The sequence below is a fragment of the Buteo buteo genome, chromosome Z, assembly GCF_964188355.1.
Source record: "Buteo buteo chromosome Z, bButBut1.hap1.1, whole genome shotgun sequence".
In the NCBI taxonomy this organism is placed as follows: domain Eukaryota; kingdom Metazoa; phylum Chordata; class Aves; order Accipitriformes; family Accipitridae; genus Buteo; species Buteo buteo.
The window spans coordinates 66,430,778-66,452,093 of record NC_134204.1 but is presented as its reverse complement, the minus strand read 5'-3'; the positions used below and the strand labels follow the sequence as shown (position 1 = coordinate 66,452,093).

At 41.0% G+C, this 21,316-nt stretch overlaps 1 protein-coding gene across 4 annotated transcripts in view; it reads right to left on the bottom strand.

Annotated features, from left to right (window-relative positions):
• Positions 1-21,316, bottom strand: part of ZNF608 (zinc finger protein 608) — an 86,443-nt gene that overhangs the window by 2,287 nt on the left and 62,840 nt on the right. For all 4 annotated transcript variants that reach the window (XM_075019970.1, XM_075019971.1, XM_075019969.1 and 1 more), the window contains exons 4-8: positions 7,104-7,191; positions 4,179-6,630; positions 1,982-2,399; positions 1,248-1,420; positions 183-336 (exon numbers count right to left, since the gene is read on the bottom strand). In XM_075019970.1, coding sequence (XP_074876071.1) covers positions 183-336; positions 1,248-1,420; positions 1,982-2,399; positions 4,179-6,630; positions 7,104-7,191 — 3,285 coding nt within the window. The remainder of the gene's footprint in view (positions 1-182; positions 337-1,247; positions 1,421-1,981; positions 2,400-4,178; positions 6,631-7,103; positions 7,192-21,316) is intronic.

Here is a 21,316-nt window from a genome sequence, read left to right as displayed (position 1 = left end):
GAAGCTACTTATTTGCTGTTAGTCCTCGCTCTGAATTTTCAGGTGTCCCTCCTAAATGTAAAGCACTTCTGATTTAACAAGGGGATCTCTATTCAAAATGCTTCACATAGGCATGATTTCCAACATCAAGGTAAGAAATCCACGAGGGAAGCTAATCCCACCATTGGAAATCTTCTGCTCACCTTGAAATGGGTCATATTGCCCAGGTATAAGGGGGTAACCCATTCCAACATGTGTGTGATGGTGCGTATGGAGATGCCGCTGGCTAAAGGGAGAATGACGGTCTCGTTCTCTTTCTGCTTCCCGTTCACGCTCAGCTGCTGATTTTTCCACAGGCTAGTAATAGAAAGTGGAAGAAAACTGGTGTGAGAATTTTAAAAGGGACAAAATCACAACAAAACCACATTTGCCATTACCTGGCAACAACCTTTTGAATTCAAATGATGAAGCTGATTTTTTCTGAAGAAGTCTCTCTACTAGATTATTTGCACTTGATTCTAATCTAAAGCTGGTGTATCTGGCTAATGGAAGATTTTCCAAGACACAGATATTTTGAGGCAACACACTGCAGACTGAAGCCACTGTGATGACTTCTAGTTTTGGGTTCCCTGAAGCTTGGCTGACTTGCCAATGCCTGAACAACCTAATTGAGCTGCTGAAAGCTGATGTAAATGAATCCTCAGCCCTCTTTAATGCACTCTGGGGATCAAGCCTGCCTGAATAGCAAGAAAGCCCTTTTAAAAACAGAAACAGTCAGTGACTTGCTCACGATTAAAACTAGCACCAACTTATCTGAAAGTGAAGTAACAGTATTTGCTCCAATGTGGAGATCTTCAGAAATAGAGGCTCTTAATCTGCTGTTTGGAAGATGTGGCTTCTTGGCAAACATAGGTAGGGGAAATTACCAAATCCCACAGCCCAATTTCTCATTTCATTATCTGTTTCCAAACAGGAGCTTCCTGTTTAACTGCAATAAACTGTGCACCAGGAGGTATCTCTGAATCTATTTTTCTATACAAGTCCATTCATTTAAGATAGGAAGACTCTTGAGCACAGAACTGTTACATGTGTCACTTCCAGTTTATGCCACAGAAGCATCCTGACTATAAATTACTTTTATTTTAAGCAGTACTATAAAGAAGAATCATGCATTCAGAGCTTGATGCCAGATTGTGTGCTTCTTAAAATGATGTTCTCTACCGTTCCCCATATGTACCACTCTTCAGTAACAACAGATGAAGCCTTACAACAGGGGACTTGCTGCGATACTGGTTGGCATGCTGCTGGAGCAAATCCAGTGCTTTGGACTCAGTGGTTGATTTTGCATTGATGCTTGGGCTGGTATTGACTTTCTCTGCCTCTTCTCTCCCTGACATCTTCCCATAAACTGGATAATGAAATCCTGGAGAGAGATAGGCCCCTGCAGGTAAACAATAAATACCACATCAAGTTACCATTTTTACATTTTGGTTATATCAAGGTGGGAGGAGGGGATGCCAGGAGAGAGGATAACATCAAAAATGGATCATGCAACTATCAAACAGCATCTTTGCTCTTCAATTTCTTCACCTAATTTACCCTGATGAATGGAGGTTATAAAGAGGGTTGAGCTGATAGCCATTTCAGACATTTATGGGTCCTCTTTTAAGTGAAAGGAATAGTAACTATAATGGTTCTGACAGTAAGTGCTTAGAATATTTTTATAGGCAATAAACTATCTGTCAGTCTAACAGCAATAGCAGACTGTCAAGGGTTGAGAAAACTGTAGCTGGGAACTGTGACAGTTCATAAAAGGAACATCTTGTATTAAATCAGTTTCATCTACAGAACTTTCCCTAGTGGAAGCACAAGCAAAACAAATGTCACCCATGAAGCTTTTTATTTACCCTAGCTACTAACAGAAGTATTAAAATGCAGGCTTTACTGCCCTTTGAGGGTGTAAATCTTAACTAGCGTGCAAGGCAAATTTCAGAATACATACCAGGATAGCTGTGCATTAGGACAGGAGAGACTGCACGATAGGCTGGATGGTTGGGATCGTACATCTGTGGATAAGGATAAGCATGCAAGTACTGGATATATGACTGATGCTGACTCATTGGTGAGGAAACTGCTACTCTAGCACCCCGAGAGTCCTTCCAATTTACAGGAGTCTTTCGATCGTCATTTTTTATCTTGCTCTCATCCACTGTTTGAGAATCAGAACGCTTGACCTCTTTAGGCTCCTCTTTAATGCTTGCTAATGAGACAGGAAGGTTAGGCAGGGAACTTTCCTTATTAGGTGTTTTTCTAGGGCTGTCTTCTTTTAACTTTTTCTCACGATCAAGTTCTTCTGATTTTTGCTGATCAAGGTATTTAGGCTGATAGACATAATGATGCCATGTTCGTGAATCTGGATCCTAATATGGAGGAGAAAAAAATTTTTTTTCTCAACTTAGATGTTGAAATAAGATCATTATTGATATTTCCCATACTTCAGTTAATGTATTTTTAATAGCTGTTTTAATAACATATCCCTATTACATAGAGGAGAGGTTTGCCTGCTACAGAGTGCCTTGAGCTCAAAATCAAACCAATATTCCCATGAAGGACCAAGAGACTATTATCAAAATTTAATTCAATTGCTTCATCTTACATCCTTCTTCATGCCTTTAACTAGTTTAATCATGAAATACATATGCATTGTACCAAAGTTCTGAGACCACGCTATTCATAAAACATTTTAATTAAAGCCCATAGAGAGATTTTCCCACTAGAGAGCAAAAAATATCTGTGAACCACAAAATTAAAGCTGGCTAATGATACGCCAGAACACTCAGATTACCTGGAACAAGGAACCTGAAAAGCTGATCTAGCTGGAAAGATGCTAATGCTGCCTCCGATACTACAAACATTCAGGAATCAGTGGAAGTCAGACATTAAGGCAGACTTCTTCAGCTGACAGTCTTATTTCAAGTTTGTAAAATTACAGATGGGTAAGTATGTACAGGATCAGGACCACATAGTTTAAAGAAAATGTACAGGATATCATAAATACATTTTTGCATAACATATTACGTAGACTAGTTTATAAACACGTTATAGAATTAGGTAGGTGAGTTCTTTAAAAGACTACACCAAGTCAGCACTGAGCAGTACCAGGAAGAGTACTTTTTTTTTTCTAATACAGGATAGGCAAGAGCTCATTGTAAACATTGTCTCTGATCGATACACATTTATGGCACGTACAACAGAAACATAAGTACACAACTAGACTCTTGGACAGTCTCGTTCAAATACTCATTTGAATCAGCAGAAGTCTTCTACTCAGGGTGGTACTATCCCACTTCCTTTGGAGCTCCCTAACTCCCACTCACCTGATCCCACCGTATCTTGAAAGGCAGCCTGTAAGGGGGAAGTCTGGGATGTACCGTACACCAGAACATGAAAGCATCAAGCATTGAAGCTCTGGTTCAGAGCACAGAGACAGTTGCATTGCCTTGAGTGAAGGAAAAAGTGACATCTAGGAAGGTCAGCACGAAGCCACTGGATGAAATTCTGGTTCCACTGAAGTCAATGGCAAAACTATCACTGACTTCAATGGAGAGAGGATTTCATCCATTGTGTAGGTCTGTAGGGGCTTGAGGTTGGTTGGGGAGAGAAGGGGAACTTAACTGCTTCAGAAAGGTCACCTTGGGTTAAGATAAAGAGCTGAGCTTCAAGCCAACTCTTCAAAGAACCAGCTCACCCATCTTTAGTAAATGCCAACTGTCATTTAACAAAAAAAAGGAACACTTCAAACCATGTTTCAAATCTACTTTAAGTCCTCTCACAATGCAAGCTGCTTATTTTTTTTTAAATTTCTCATTTCTGAACTAAGCAAATTGCTTAGAATTTACATCTGAAAGACAAATCTAATTCTGTTTATCCATGCATGTAATTTAAAATAGTCTATTCAGGTCTTAAACCTGGGTTCTGTCACCACCCTGCTAGATCTTTTTTTTTTTTAATCTTTTCAAACAGCTCAACTAAAAGGCCTATTGGTCTCTTCACAGACTACAGTACTATCCAGCATGAAAAAAAGGATGGTGGAGTTTGTTTGGCTGCAAAGGTAGATGAACATAGCAGAATCAGGAACAAAATCTCACATGACTTCAGGGTAAATCAAGACACTCTTGTTCCATTTCCTGTGATCTCACCTGTTTAAACCTTGTGGTTGGATCTACTCCTGTTTGCTTCATGGAGTCCATAACAGACTTCATCTCCACAGCCTCCTTTATAAGCTGGTGGTTTTCCATTTGTTTAGCTTTGAAACTGTCAGACTGAAGCTGCTGCTGGTGATTGGAAAGGATCTGTGATTTGCTTGTCTCCTCACCTTTGTTAGGGACTGATGACCCTATTTTAGTGTTATTTTTGCTGGACTCTGGAGTTGAAGGAGCCTTTGAAATAGTGGCAGATGGAATATTCTTCTGCTTGTTGTCATCCTTCCCAATCTCCTTCAAGGGGGGATCATTCTTCCTTTCACAGTCCCTCCCAGTTTGTGCCATTTTCTGTTCTGCTAGTCTCTGGTCCTCATAGTATTTTTCATACTGCTGCCTGTAAGCAGGGTTAGAGGCCATTAAGGACTTTTGGTCCATATAGAGCCCATAGGCATACTGTCCATAATAAAGTGACTGAGCAAGTGCAGGGTGTCTTTGCGTTATTACTGACTGATGTTGAGGCTGCAAATTAGAGGAAGTGCTTTCGCTTTTCTTGGCATCTGACGGTTCTGCCTTCTCTTTCTTTTCAGCCTCTTCCTCAGCCTCTTTTTTGATCTTCAGTCCCTGTGGGGTACTGCTGTTCCCAGCTGCTGGGGCACTGACCTGTCCAGAGTGCATGTAACTTGGGGAATAATAAGGATCGTAGCCATGGTAATAGGGAGAATGAGACTCTTTTGCTTGAGCTGATTGTGCTGTGGCTGAAGAATGTCCTTTTACAACACTGTCCTTATTAGAAATAATATCTGACGGAGAGCTGGCCTTTGACCTCATGCCCTCTGACCTGCTGTCAGAGCCACCATCATCAGCCGCATCAGAAATATCCGAGTAAGCAGGGCTGTTGGTTTTAGCGGCTGCGCTATCTGCACCGTTTTGTGTCAACACGTGCAGTGGCGCCATGGCCGATTGTCCATTCACCAAAGTGCTGCATTCCATCCTGGAGGCACTCCCTATGGAAGGGCTGGGCGCATTGTCTGTGAACGTGTAAACCTTATCAGCTTCAGCCTTAATACTTGCCATCCTGCTCTCTTGAGATTCTGACAGTCCATTAGCTAGCACTTCATTCTTGTTGAGATGGTCCTTTAAAAAATGTCCAGATAAGTCTTTCCCAGACCCTTTTGAATCATCCAGCTTTCCCAGCTTAGAATCCATCTTGGGGCTTCCTGTCTCTTTGCCTTCTTTGTCCTTCAGCTTTCGCTTCTCCTTTTTCTTCTTGTCTTTGAGTGATGTGAGAGCTGGGTTTACAGTGCTTGGCTCTCCCATAATTGTGGGCTTTGGTTGAATAGGTTTTAGTGGAGGGCTCTTTGGTGTAGCCTGAACAATAGTAGTTGTTAGAGAGGGCAGTCCCGGTATTGTCCCTGTAGTGGTGGTTGTAAAGGCTGTAGTAGGTATAGCTATTAATTGGGGAGGAGTGGGTGCTGGCGCTGGGGCAATGGGCCTGGCTGTTTTCAGTTTGGAAAGGTTTTTATCCACTTTGCAATTGTTTGCTTTCTTGCCTTTATCACCCAAACTCTTCTTGTCAATTAACCCTTCAGCCTCCAATTTTGGCATTTCAGTTTGCAAATTGCCATCTGCTACCGAGCAATTATCCAGAGTGGTTGCCATATTAGAAATCACTGGAAGGCTGTTCAATTCACTGTTAAGACCTTTCTTTTTGCCAGAATTCTTGCCAGTTTTGGAACTGATAACTGAACTGGGGCCATTGCTGGTCAGTTCCCTTTTTCCCTTGGGGGTCCCTGGGGTAGTGATGGAGGAAGGAGATGTCGGTGCTTTTAGTGGATCAAAGCCTGGCAAATTTGTGCTTGGCTCACTGCATTCAAGTGCCACATTACTCAGTGCTTCCTCACAGTCTGAAATTTTGTCTTCACTGTCAGGCTCAAACTCCAGTTTGTTTTCTGGGTCTAAATGTGCATGAGCCTGATGGTATCGCAGTCCATTAATGTGCTTGTACTTCTTGTTGCAGTTGGGGTGAGGACAGTCAATCAGCACTGGAGAAGAGCAGCCTTGGTCCAAAAAAGTAGTCTCAGGTTTCCCCTGTGGGGTTGTTGGAGTGCTTCTAGAGTTAGTACGAACACGTTTTCCAGATTTATTGTCTTCCGAACTGGAGTTCAAATCTAGCTCCATTGGAGGCTTAGTCTTCCTCTTGTTTGTGGATGAGGGGCTGGCTTTGACTTCATCCATGGCGCAGTTTGGGGGTGTCCTGCGCCCACTTGAGTTAAGGCTGCCCCTCCTCCCCTTCCCATTGGCACCACCTCGATTCTTATTCTGAAGTCCTCTGGACTCTGCAAAACTCACATCATTCCCAGGTACAGCTGCAGCTGCAGCAGACCTTGCCCGCTTTCCCCTGCCCCGTCCTCCGCGCATTTCCAGGTCACTTGTTGGTGATTCACAAAACCTACATAAACAAGAGCAGATTTCATCACCAGGAGCCGTGAACTGAATAAACACCCGAACAACACCACTTCCCATAACAGAACCTTGATACATATTAAAGGAAAGATGTCCTTCTTCCAAATGAGAATGTTTCAGTCTCAAAGGGAAAAATCATTAAAAAAAGGACAAAAATGACAAGAATGAGACCACCTAATTAGAACAATGTAGAGAAAAATTTTCCAAACTTACAGAAATGCATTTTTAAATTAATTGCCCTCTGACTGAATCCCATGTATTTCCCCTTCCCTCTCAAAGACACAAAACAAATAAAAACTCTCACCCCACATTTCAGTGTGGAACAGAGAATTACTCGTTTCACTGGTGTATGTTTTCAATTATAACCAGTTGGTTTTTATTAATCTCTGTACAGTCTCTTGACAGAGATTGGGCGTGAAAATACAGCAGAGAAAAAACAGACTCAGAATAATTGCCTACCTCGGAGGGGCCCAGTCATGCTTCGTGCAGTCCAGCAGTGTTCCCACATAAGTCTTGTTCCTCCACGTAACATTTACCACTAGGACACCTGCCAGTGAGAGAAAAACAAAGTATTATCACAGTCAGAACAATAACTGAGGTAGGCTTTTTGTTTTGCTCTTTTTTCATTTTTTCTCTCCTTCCCCACAAAGTGAGAGCTTTATTTTCATTTGCTTTCAAACGCTGTGGTCTATACTCTTCCTTTTCTCTGGTTTCAGTGACCTCAAGTTAAAGCCCACACGAAAGGCAGCAAACAACAAAGAACAAGAGTGTGTGCGCGCATGTGTATGTATGTAAGAGAGAGTGTGTGACTGTGTGTAATCAACATACAGCTGACAGAAGGAAATGGGTTTTGCTATGTCCTGCTGTAAAACAGCAACACTCACCTCTTAATTTTGCTATTATTGCACATAATTGCTTTCGCTTGGCAGCCAGCCAGCATAAACTAAGCACCAGTTAGTGTTTAAATCAGTAGGTGACTGAGAAGAATCTGCTTTGCTTTGAACAATATGATAATGATGCTTCTATTTATTTGAAATTGCATATATCCAAACACACAAACACACGCACACGTATGCACTGCAAGTTTTGTTCAGCAGATATAGGATGGAAATGTGTATTATTTGCCTTGCTTTTTCTTCTGTGGAAAGCAAGGGACTAGACATGAAACTGCAACCCTACAGTAAAACTAAGAGAAACTGCGATAGAGATACATAGAAAGAAAGATCCTTTAAAAAATGTACTGTAATTTAATTGCTTTTCCACTCATGACTTTTATTAAATGTAAATTCGCGTGTCCACCTAAAGCAGACTTCTAATTTTGGTTTATTTGAATTACACCTGTAAAATGTGTGCACGGTCGGGATATCCTAAGTAACCATAAAATAAATATGGGGGATGTCATCTGAATGTTTTCAGGTTGCCCTCAAGCACTTCTTCACATAATTTATCATCAAATTTATGGACTAGCCAGCATAATGACCTCTTTAATTCATTAACTTCTGCAGATAAACACAAGGTAGTATTATTGAACCAGCCATCTCTTCTCATTAGAATCTACACTGAAATAAAAAATATATTCTACCTAGCAAAGAAAGGCAGGATGCAAAATGTTTCCAATTTATGAGAGGCGTGAAGACACTAACTCGCAGCTGCCAGCCTTGTGACTTGTTTTTCCTCTACACTTCCCTTGTTCTAGCTGTAGTGTTTCTGTAACGGATATAATAATGGCATCGTGCCAGAATATTTCCAGCCGGTCTTTTTGCTTTGTCTTACCAGTGCAATTTCTAATTTTGCACTAAACGATCCCTCTCTGCTCCGCCAAGGTAAAGTAAACATGCAACCAGCCCCTTATTTCCCCAGGGGCCTTTTAGCAGCGGGGAAGCATTTGAAGCGCTGTTAGCAGAGGTACCAGCGAAGAAGGGATTTCCTTGAAAACTCTCTGTAGCAGATTTGAAAATTATTCCCCATAGGGTTTTAAGCTGCCATTATGGTAAGGCAACCAGAATTTCGTGCGCTGGGACCAACTGGTCCGAAGGATGAAAAGACAAACGGCTCTTCCAGCCAGGGTCAGAGCCAGGCTCTGAATACCTAGAAGGATTAGGGTTAAATCGCTGTGCTGTATTTTCATGACCTACGCAAACTTGGCAGCCTGGAAAGAAACCAAGCACGTTTCACCCTCGCCCCCTTCGACCGGGAACCACCGCTGGGAAGGGCGGCTGAGGAGAGGGAGAGGGAGAGGAGAGGGGGGCGGGAGCGGGGGGGCTCCCGCCCGCCGGCGCTGAGGGGCCTGTGTCGCCGCCGGCGCCGCGGGGCGCCCCGGCCCCCGCCGCCATTGGCCCGCGCCCGCCGCCAGCTCCGGCTCCGGCCTGGCCGCGCCCAGCTCTGCGGCTCCCGCCGCCGCCGCCAGCCCATTGGTGGCACAGGCCGGGCGGGGGCGGGCCGGGCCGGGCCGGGCGCGCTCTGCCGCCGCCCGGGGGGCCTTCGGCGGGCAAAGGCAAGCGGTCGGAGGAGGCCGATCGCCGCGAACGGGCTCCTGCGGCCGAGGGCGGCCCGGCGCGCCCCGCCGGAACCGTCCGCCGCCCGGGCGGGGAGCGGGGCCGCCGCAGCGCCTCAGCCGCGGGCGCCGAAGCGCAGGGGATCGCGCGGGCTCTGGGACGGCGGGGGCCGCGTCGTTTTCCTCGAGTGCGGAAGTCGCGCCGTGTCTCGAAACCGCTACCCCTGCTCGAAGGTACGGGCGACAAAACGCGAAGAGCAGACCGCGTCAGCAGATCCACAGAGGGAATCCCTCTCGGTGGAAGTCGGGTTTCTCACAGCCAGCAACTGCAAGCTGTGTTCCCGCCTGCCACTCGCACGCTACGGAGAGATGCTAAAAGGTGTTCCTCCGGTAACCTTGATGCTTTCTGTCCACCTGAACAGCTTGTCAGCTGTGACTCCTTAGCGCTCCAAGCGAAAGTCACGGGTTTTTTCCATCGCTACATTCTATGTCATGCAGCCCATCCCCCTGCAAGCAGCACAGTTGCTCCCTCCCGCCGATTTACCAGTGTTTGTCCAATCTCCTCAACGTACAAAGCAAGGAGGGCTTTCTGACTTCCCACGGGGTGTTACGGGAGAACTAACTCTGCCAGCCAGCCGTTCTTCCCCAGCTAGTTCACCTTTACCCTTCTGTTAAAATGTAATTGTTAGGTTTTCTGGGTTTTGGTGGTGTTTGGGTTTTTTTTTTAGTCAAGGTGTACTCCATCTTCCTCAATATTTGTAGTCTTGTCTATCTCTGTGTGTGCTTCGTTTATTTATACAACAGTCCTAGGGATAGTCTGTTACCTATTTAGAGAAAAGAGGACAAAGCAGAAGGCATGGAGTAGATGTAATAATAACCACCCCCCCCGAAATCAATACACATTTCAGTAATTCTTTGAAGACATTCAAATGACCTTCCCGTGTAAGAAAGTCAGTACTTCAAAAACAAACACAAGTAAGTTCCTCCCTTAAAGTCAGTTACATTTAGCATCTCATTAAGTTTGTTAGTCTTAGCAAAGGCCCCAGTATGTATGTAAGTAGGAGTGAAGATTAATCTCCACACCATTAGAATAGCTGGCAAGGAATAGATTTCCTTTTCCTAATCAACAGCCACAAGTAAGATTCCACAGAACCAGCAGTGAAGGTAGCCATTTAATCTTCTAAGTTTGTCATAGAAATGGGTCAAGAGAATATAAGTAACGTGGGAGGTAGGACTGGCCCCTAAGGAAACATGCAACTGGAGGCTTATCAGACAAAAGCACTGGGAAATGAAAACAGAGATGGCAAAGGTAACTATACACTAGATGCACTACTGAAGAGAAAGACTTATTTTTGCTGTACCCAGTCAGGGTGTACTATTACAGGTTTCTTTGATCCAAAATGCTTGTCCTGGCACAGAGTTCAAGCTCAAAACAAGAACCTCTGCTGGGACTTCTCTGCACTGTCTCAGAAGCAGTACACAAATAGTACTAGAGCAGTCTTCAGTTCACCTCCGAGCATTGCATCTGAGCACAGTGGGCATGCAGTCACAGGTGCACTAACCCTTCTCTAAGTTGTCCCAGCTCCTCTTTTGAGCATGTGTGTGCTGGGGCATGGCTCTCCACATACTCCCTCCATCTTAGGAAGTAACTAACATATCACATACAGAATCAAACCTCACTGGGGCTGTGTCAAGTCATAAGAAGTCCCTGTAATGAGACTTCCCATTACATTAGACTATACGTCAGACTATACACATGTAACAATAATTTATTTAGCATTGCCTGAACAAGAGTGAAAATGCAAAGACAGTCTGAGGAAGCCACAGGTTTCATATCGTCTGAATATAGAGATTTTCACCTTAAAAAAAGCTCGAAAAGGCTAAACTAGTTAAAGTAACCACTACTGGAGAATGGGAGAAAAATTCAGATGCTTGTAATGCAGTGTATCTGAGGGTATTGGGACTCTTAAGATTCCAGTTCAGGAAACCTGGCCAAATAGCCAATCCTGTTCTTATGAGGTTGGATCAAACAATAGTGAATATATTTAGACTACATACAAATGTTTCTTCCACCAAGTAAGGGTGTCAGCTGAAGAGTTTCACCAATTACCAGAGCACAGTTCACAAGAGTTGGATGTAATAGAGAAAAACTTTTCCCAAAATGAGGATGTAAATTTCTTGATTTAATTTGGTTTATCATTCCATTTGCAAACTACGTAACTATTCAGTTATAGTGTATCTGAAATTAGCAGTATCCTCTGCAGTCTTCAATGTCAAATATCCTAAATTAAATCAGCCAAGAGTAAGAAAACAGAAATTTCAGAAGTTACTACCCATGCTACTCTTCATCATTAAGGAGTAGACAAAGACAGTGGTGAACCTGTTATGTGTAGGAATTACAAAATGGTGTTTAACACAAGAAAATGGGGTCATGTTACCTAGAAGTTTTACAGCTCACCTACATTAGTCAGCACCTTTTCTGCTGAAATCCATTATTAGCCAAGGCGGGATCATACACAAAAGCCTTAATGCACGGCAAAGGTGCACACAGGATGTTACCTAATGCCCCCCATTGTCAATGGAATTCCCTCCTTTAACATCAAGGGGAATTTCATTAGCCTGTTAGGAGCAAGAAAACTTTCTGTATTTTGGTGGTTTTGTTCACAGTGCATGTACCATTATGAGCTTTTTTTCTTTACTTGTCACATTCATTGCCACAGTGTTTATGGCAAAAAATTACCGAACAACAGATAGGAAAAACTAACACATGCCTAGAGGAGCACAAAACCATTTTACATAAGCAGTTCTGATAGATACAATGTAATAATCTGTATGAAATAACTGTGGCAATTTGTACTTGGATTTTATTATGGAATGAAAGGTCACATGTCACAAAAGTGATTTGTAATAAAATAATTTTCAGCAATCTAAAGAAAGAAGCACTTTTGCTGAGTTCTGTGGATGCAATGTATCTGTTCTCTTTCCCTTGCCCTCCCTTTCTTTTCAGTCACTGCATAACAAAGTCCAGAACTAAAACTGGCTGTTTACTATTAACTAAATTTATAGAATGAGATATGTTATTACAAATTGGAAATGAACTACGTAAATCTGTTGTTCAGTACTTGAAAAAAGAGCCACGCTCTTTTGAAGTCAGCCTAACCAAGGCAGATATGCTATTTAGACGTAAAAAAATCACAATCACAAGACATTTTCAGTAAAAAGGCAGGGTACCATTCCTGTTCACTACCTTAACACTGCACTTCTGGCAGCCACATCAAGCTTTTAAGGATCTACTCAAATCTAACATGATGCACTCTTGCAGATGTTCCTTCATCTAAAGAACAAAAGACTGAAGGATCTCCTGTGAAACAGATACTAATCCTTCTGCTATCTTGACTCTGTTTTCTGCAATGAACATTAAGCCAAGAATTTTTATGCTTTGTATTCAAAACTTTGAAAATGAGATCATGTGGTTAGGAATCAAATTATCACATTAATATATTAAATGCAGGCCCCAGTTTTTTTAAATACTGGCTTTAGAAAATAAACACATTCAAATTCCAATATAAGTAGACATTACTCAATTAATCAGACTGGAAAGCCTGACAATGTTTACAGCATAGGCTGCTTTTGTGTTCAGATCACAGCAACTGCTACAAAATTCTGTTTTAGTTCAAGTTGATTGTTTTCCCAGAAAACTCAAAAGACCAGTTATCTGAACGGGTAAATGGGTATGCCTTCATTTTTGTAAAAGGAGCTGTTCCCTCTGTTCTTAACAGAGAATCTGGACAAAAGTATCTGCAAAATTCTGGAGAGAGCACATCTGCACAAAGTCTTTCTGAACACTTCTGTAACTGATTTATTAAAGAATATTTAAATGATCTTCCAAAACTAGGAATCATTTGTTTGCTTTTAAGTCACCAAAAGTCACTTAGGCTTAAGAAGTCACATTTAAATGTAAGTGGAGCCCTACTGCTCAAAACTCCCATTCAGTTAACAGTTCTGCCTACTGCCTTTACTATTCTCAGTATCATTGTCAGACAACTTTTGCTGATGCCAGGGGAAGATCTACCAAAGTATACTATGCTTTGTAGTAATTTTTATAAGATTACTTCTTTAAAAGTTTAATACAACAAATTCTTGTAGCAGTATTCCTGTGGCACAGCAGCTCTTCAAGGTTGAGATGCAGTTCTCAGTATTGAGAAGGCCTCTCGTCATCACTTGACATAACATTACAGCAAATTCAATTCTTCATATCTTTATGATCAGTGAATCCACAAATTTGTTTGCAAACCAAATTCCATTTGCCTTTTGTCCCAGCTTTGCCAAGTACAAACAATACAGACATGCCTGGGATAGCTAAACCACAGCATAGCTGTCACCAGTGAGTACACTGCCACCATGGATTAAACACGTTTTGTTCTGCATCTGGCACTGCCGGTTTTTTTAATCCCACATATATCTATTTGACATCACTGTTCTAACAGTAAATACAGTATATGAAGTGCGAAAAACTGCAAGATGAAAATCTATAATCTTAGGATTATCTCAAGCTTTTTCATTGCCATTGCTTTAGTAAGAGCAGTGTAACTCATCTGCCTCACAACATTCACCACATCATCATCAATCCCAGATCCACATACACACCTGCAATTCATCCAGGCATAAAAACCACGGAACAATGTTTATATTAGACTTGCAATGCAAATGGCTTATTTCTCCCTGATTGCTTCCATCAAGAAAGTAATCTAAAATTAACAGTAAACATTCTACCTATAAAGTCAAGTCTTCTACACTGAATACTGATCTGGTAGACATAGAATTTATTTACTACTTTAATCACATTCTGTCTAGCATGGCACATGAATGTACCTACATTTACAGCAGGTGCACATGTAACAGACATCAACATCAGCAAGCCTGAGAATGTAATGACTGTCAGGTGGTCTAGAAATGCAAGACTGAGGGGGTGGGGTGGGGGGGTGTTTTGTTGGTGTTTGGTTTTGGTGGTTGTTTTTTGTTTGGGGGTGGTTTTTTTTTTTAAAGCCCTACTGCTGCACTGAATGTTTGAAAAGTCACTTTAACCACATCCTGTAATCAAACCATCTGGAGCACTGATCTGCAATTAGTCATCCTGGACACTGGACTTTATCTGAACAAATACTGTATAGCAATGAAGCTGAGAAGATTGGATAGCATTAAGGAAAAGAAGCATAATGAAATACTGCTGGTACCGTCATAAACCTTTGAGATGCTTAGCTGTGGTGTTAATTTAGTACTTTATGAAAACATAGTAAGCTTAAAGGGCTGAGAGGCTAAAACCTGCTATTTCAGTTAATGTTGCCCTGCTGGTGGCTAAAGCAGACTGGCATTACTCTAGCCACATAAACTACAGCAGCTTCTTAAGCAGCATAACAAACTTAGTTCATATCCATGCGATTTCCAGCAAGTTCTCAGTAATGTCAACCTAAATTTCACAGATACTTTATTCAAATGGCATGCCCTTTCTTTCCCCCTTCATTATGAAGTCATCAGTACAATATATTTAGGGTAGCAACCACCACCCTAGCTTGAAAAAGCAGTGTTACACCTTTACTGATACACAAACAAAACATACATTCCCTGGACTTGCATTACATAATCCCATTTGCATTCAGAAAAGAACTAGCAATTATACAGTGAGGAGTACCTCTTGAAGCCATGGAGTTGGGCCATCCAGGAGACAACTTTTTCATCCCACCTAATAATAACTAATATATTTTTTCAATCTAGAGGTTTATCCCAGGCCATATAGAAGAATAAACACTGAAACAACTGAAGAACGCTTGTTTCCCCATGAACCCATGTGCTTAATACACAAAAGAACACACAACCACTTCCATCACTGTCACGTCTCCCACAGCCTTTGTTCTGAAGCCTGATGAGCTGCATTGATTTGGGAAAATCATTGAGCTTCTTGGAAAACTAGACTCTAGCTTATTCACCACCATCTATTTCTTTCTCATGAAGACAGTTGGTCAATATTCAGTTGAATGGTCAGCTAAAAGCAGCTCTGGTTCCTTTTCTTTTTCTTGCCTCCCTAGTAACATTACCCTTTTCCAGCTTTAGTATAAAACAAAACAGCATGTTAGGAAGACTTGTTGCAGAGGGTGAGCTGAAATGGTGGTGCCTCTGGACAAAGCTACAACTGAAACGCTAAAGGCAGGTTGGCTCTGGAAAACAGGGCAGCATCTAATCAAAAAGTTTATGTCCCTTATCAATTATTATAACAATTCCAATATAATTTTTCCAGTGTATGTTTCTTCTAAAAGACAGTCTGCCTAACAAATAACCAATAAGCAAGATATAAATGCAAATGGAGAGCTGGAAGAAAAACAAATGGTCCTAATCAAACACAAGGCTAAATTTTACTCTCATTAAAAGAGCAATAAAAGACTCAATGAAAACTGCGTAATACCCCAGAAAGTACATCGGATTGGGTCCCTAATGGCTTGTAGGTTTATCCACAACTGAATAGTTCTACTAAAATACGAGCTACTTAGGATGGTGATTTTGAAAACTATGAAGCCACAGCAACCAATGTAATTTTCTCCTGTCAGATTTATATCAAAGTGATTAGATTTTGGCAGGACTAGGAAAACTTTTGGATACATTGCTGTTATACCTCTTGAATGTCAGACCACATGTTTGCAGTGTTTACAGGAAAATGACCAATTAATGTTACTGTAAACTAACCATAGGTTTCTGACCCCTGGAGTACAACTAAAGATTTGGTTTTGTACAAACCTTACCTTTTTCTTTGGCCAGAGTAACTGAACCACTTCACTGTTCTACTGAAGCTTGAGAATAAAACTACAGTCTTACTTTATTTCAGTTGACACTAAAAATGCAAGTTGAAAATCATTTCACATCTGTGTGTTCTGAAGAAAACCAAATCTGTTTCAGAAATAAGTGTTTTGTTTCTAGCAGATTTTTTTCTCTTTTACTTCAGTAATCATAACTGTGATTCACATTGCCTGACACTGAAAAATGTCACATAGTCTCAATTTTAGGAGAAGGAAATGCTGTTCTGTAATCCCCTGAATTTCCCACTCGCTTCTCAAGGGGTGTTATTTCAGCTCCTATGTTGCTGCCCTGTGGAACACATGGACATTCTTCTGCCATCTACTAGAGCGAAAGAAAAAGAAACCCCACAATCAACTGCCTTTGCTTGTACTCTAGGACCATATGTCACTTGAGATAAGCAACAGAACATAGGGCTTTTCAACTCATTTGTCACACTCACTTCCTGCAGTTTATATTAATTACAGGATCTCTTCAGCTAGTTATTTCTCTCCCAAACTCTTTCACCCTTAAAAGCAAGTAAATAGCAAAGCAAAACAAAACTGGAGTGTAGGGAAAAGAACTATTGTTTAAATATGAGAAGTAAGACCAAAAAGGGAAAACCAAAACCATTTTTTTCTCACCCTGACAAGCATTCAGGAGTTCCTTTAATAATTATCTGCCTCATTCCTATTCTTCATCTCAGACACCAGACCACAGAAATACTGTTTTCATCAGCAGACTGTTGAGAAACAGCTGCAGAAAGAAGGAAGCTGATATAAATTTAGGTGTGTATGCATGTGTGTGTGTATCTGTCTATCAAAAAAAACCACTCTTAAGGAGCTTATACGGTTTTGTTTTTCTTCCTAAGGTGAGTATTAGGACATCTCAACAGAAGTTTGTGTCCCAGCTCTGAACTCTGCTACTGTAAGAACAATCCACTTGGAGAGTAAAAACCAAGCAAATAATAGATGACAAAATGCACCTCTAAACCTTCACGTGTCTTTGGTGATTAGTTCCCCAGTGCTCTACATCATGATAAAGAGCTGCCAGGTGCAAACTGGTACAATTACTTACCAAACAGTAGAGCAGCTAAAGAAACATAAAAGGAATGGAAGACAGAAGAGACAGAATTTGTGGAAAAGAAACAGCATGGATAAAGAAACAATTCCAAGCCCAAACCATGAAAATGCTTCCAAATCTGTGGACTGCAGATACCAGAATTGCAGTCGAGCCAGGCAGACAATACTGCTCAACCTCAAAGAGCTGCTGCTGATCCATGTACCTCATTGGGATTGAGAGGCAGAGCCTCTTATAAATTATGATGCTTTATTTAAAGTCAAAGCATTTATTTGCTTTTGTGCCAGCTTTGGATCCTTTTCATCTCTAGCTACCAGGCCCAAGAGAGAACACATTCCTGTAGCTCTGCTGGCAGCCAGCTGTGGCCTCAGTAAATCATAAAGGCTCCTAACAAGCCATTCTTTACAAAGGCCAACTGCAGTTACTAGACATGATAACTTCGCTATTATTCCACTCACTGGAATTGAAAATAGCAATTTAAAGCAGTGGCTGAAAACACTGAAATCTACTGAACTGCATTTTACATATCTCTCTCTCTCTCTGCGCATTAAGCTTCACTTACTGCATGAAGACTTCCTTGTCCTCTGCCTGGGAAAAGGGCAAGTAAACACCTGAGACAGACACATCCAAGATAAAGGGGAGGAAAAAAAAACCCCAAACGTTTGGGATTTCTTTTGCAGAACTCCATCAGGATTTCTTACTACAGCTAATAGGAAACAAGTACCTCTTGTTCTTTCATTCAGTTTGTGGGACTTGCAGGGACACATCTTTTATGTTTGTGGAGGTAAACTCTATTAAGATCTTAATACAGTAATACTCTACCATGAAAATTCACAGTAAAATACATAAAGCTGTAAGTGGTGTATAGTCAAGCATAGGATGTACACTAGAGTCCTATGAATACTGCAAATGTAAAGGAGGAGTTCTGTCTCTTTTACCTCTGTCCCATGCACTGAAAAGAAATCAACTTAGTATGGTGAGGCCCACCATTCCACTTTTTCCTGTCTAGGAAAAGCAGATCAAGAACCTTACACATCTGAGGGTCTTCTTCCTATACAATTGCTTCTGAGGCTCTTCTTTCTCTTCAGTTGCTTCTTTAGGATTTGGAGTAACTTTATTGTAAGGTCTTTTGTTGCTACAGTTAACAGATTAAAAACAAAACTTGTGCTTGAAACTGCACCTTCTAGATTTGAAAACCATAAACCAGATATTATACATTGCCAAGGCTAAATGCTACATAATTTTTACAGCTCTTATCCCACAAACGTGTTCTTCTCCTTAAAAAATAGTAGGCAGTGCTGTCCCTCCTATTATAAAATTCTTGTATTTTAGTGGGGAAAAAGATGCCCAGAACAGTTACAAGTATTTCAGTAACACACTTAAGATACCAGTTCTGTTTTGTAAACAAGCCTAATGAACTGTGACTAATAGTGTTCTCCCTGAGCAGAAGAAAGGTAAACGGGCTTTTGTTAGCATCTGCTGAAGCACCACAGTCATTTTGCTTGGACAGAACAAAAGTGAGCTACTTATCAATGAACCAACTTCAATAGGTGTCAGAGTTCTGCAGAGCAGTTCAGCGTGATTTTCCTTCCTCTGTTTTAAATTATCTCCCAAGTGTGTAAACTAGTAAAACATCTAGTTAACCAGTTGGCTTATTCCAGCTGTTTGTCAATACTGATGCAATGCAAAGGCAAGCTACCAGCAAACTGATTTCCCACTAGCTATCAGTACTCTTTCTGCTAGGCTTCTCGTCTCTTACCAGCCACTGGTTGGACAATTTTCCTGTAAGTGTCCTTTGTGCAGGCTGTCCCAATTTCTCCACTTATTAATAAGAGCCTGACTAGTTTTCTCTGACCTGCTGTGATCTATGTGGCTACTACAGCTTCTCTTGGCTTTTTTGTGCACTAGAGCTGATCAACCTTTGACCCTAATAGGTTTAGAAACAAAACTATTTAGACACTGAGAACACACTAGTGTTGTGTAAGTAAAATCTTAAGAGTTCTAGTAATCCTAATATAATCAGTTAAAAATCTCTACATTTATTCTGGCAATGAAACATCCCTCAAAGTATCATTATAGACATGCCCTCCCTCATTAAAGTACAACCAACATGATGACAGTAACACTTATTTCAGTATGAGGACACTATTTTCCCATGTCACTGAAAGAAAAAAAGAGGCTGGACTTTCAGACATGACTTAATTCTTTCCTTGGTCAGACAAACAATATCAAGATAAAGCTTGCTTTACTCCAGAATCTACACGCAAATTTCTGTATAAATCACTGACTGCACTTTGGCCTCATCTGAAATGTTGGCCCCTGAGGCTGATAAGCTCTGACCCCAGGTGGCACATCCAGCCCTCTCACAAGAGGCAGGAACATTATTGCTTTGCACTGAGGACTGCAGCCCGAAAGCCAATCAATCAAGTAGCCTGACAGCTTTTACAGCCTCCTCACATTAGGCCTAAGTCAAACTCCATGGCTCCTATTGTTCACATTATTCTTTTTTCCTCTGCTCTGATGAAGTTAGGGCAAGTCCAAGGCTTCAATGAGAAAGAAAGGCTATTATGAGCAGCTCAGAGTTTATTGACTCTGGGCTGTACAACAATGGCCCAAAAGCCTTTTCCCTGAAAGTAACACATTCCTAATTGCTAATAATCATCAGTAACAAAGATCAGCCCTTAGACACATACTTGTATGAAAGAAAGGTGAAGAATTCAAACAGCTAGACTCATCATCTTTACACACTAAGAAAGATTTCCTAGATAATTTTATGCACACCAGGAACTATAACCTTTTCGTCACACAGAACTGTCATACAAATGTTGGTATGTTCTGTAACATAACTTGTATATTAGAAAACCAGTGACCAAACCACATTTGATTTAAAATATCCCTTGTGGAATCATGCTATGCTAACTGTGGACAAATAGGTATGTTCTTCTTTAGTCACTCTGTAGTATTTCAAGATCAGTATCACATTGTGCTCAAAATAGAAAAACACTTTCGGAACTAATCATGATATCAGTATTTTTCCTTAGCATTCTCCAGAGGTCTGAAGAGCATTTAAATGGGACTCCTACATGTCTGACACAGAAGAGTACTCATCTTTGAAAACATTTACCCTTAATTATTACTATTAAACAACTGTGTATCACTTCAGTTGCATGTAGAAATCTTACTACCAACAACAGGTCATTTAGAGAGTCATAACGTGCTGTCACCAAATGCGCAGAAACCCTTTTTTTGTGGAAGAATTTCAACACTGCATAACATGACTAGATTTTACAGTTGGCACAGTCTTCTATGTGGTTTTTCTATTTATCAGAGTTAAAACTGGAACAGAAGAAAAAGGAAAGCAGTTTGTTAAGGACTCGTTATGATAGGAATGGAACTTGTGATCAACTAGCAGAAACCAACTGCAGTAGCTCCAGAGATCAGTTTCCCTGGATATTGAAGAAACAGAAGGAAGAAAGTGGCTTGCTCTTTCTTTCTTTTTTTTAAATTAACTTAGCTGTAGCTTTAGATGATTCTGCCATTATAACTTCAGCTTTTAGGAAAGGATAATCTCATTTTAAATTACAGAATAGAAACTGATATCCTTAAGTCAATATTTGTTTACTTTCTCAAACCTGAATATCAGTACTAAGACAGTGAAAGGTACTTTCAATTAAACTGTTTCATCCGCATATTTTTAGTGCACTGACTTCGCAATTGGACTGAAATGGTAAGAGATTCAGAGAGCTTTCTGGGAAGGTGCTGGCTGAAAGAACAGCAGCTTCCTTCTGCTAAATCCCCTGATACAGCAGCTTGCCTTTTCAGCTGTCATTCAGTCCAATGTGGCTTTTCATACAAAACCAGAGGAGATCAAGTGCAGACTAAAAGCTTGTTTCAGATGAAGGATTCCCCTCCCTCCCTGGCTTTCAGCTGAAAGCATATTTACACCCTGAAGAATGAGAAGAACTCAGAATTTGTAGTCCATCAAACAGCTTGTTTTCAGATTCTGCTGAAGATGAAGTTTCACAGTTATGTAGGTGGACACATGAATAAACAGAGCAGTAAGTATGGGTAGTGCTGGAGTAGCATAAAAAAAATTAAAAATACAGGAGGCCTTTCAATTTATTTATGTAGCTACTCTGGATCAAACAGTCACAGTATTAGTAACTCAAGTTTTTATCCTTATATTCTCTTATTTCCTTTCTTAAAAATAGTAACAATGCATCCAACATTAAACTTCTTGTCCCTACAGGAACAGAAACTGTGGCTGAGAAAAACC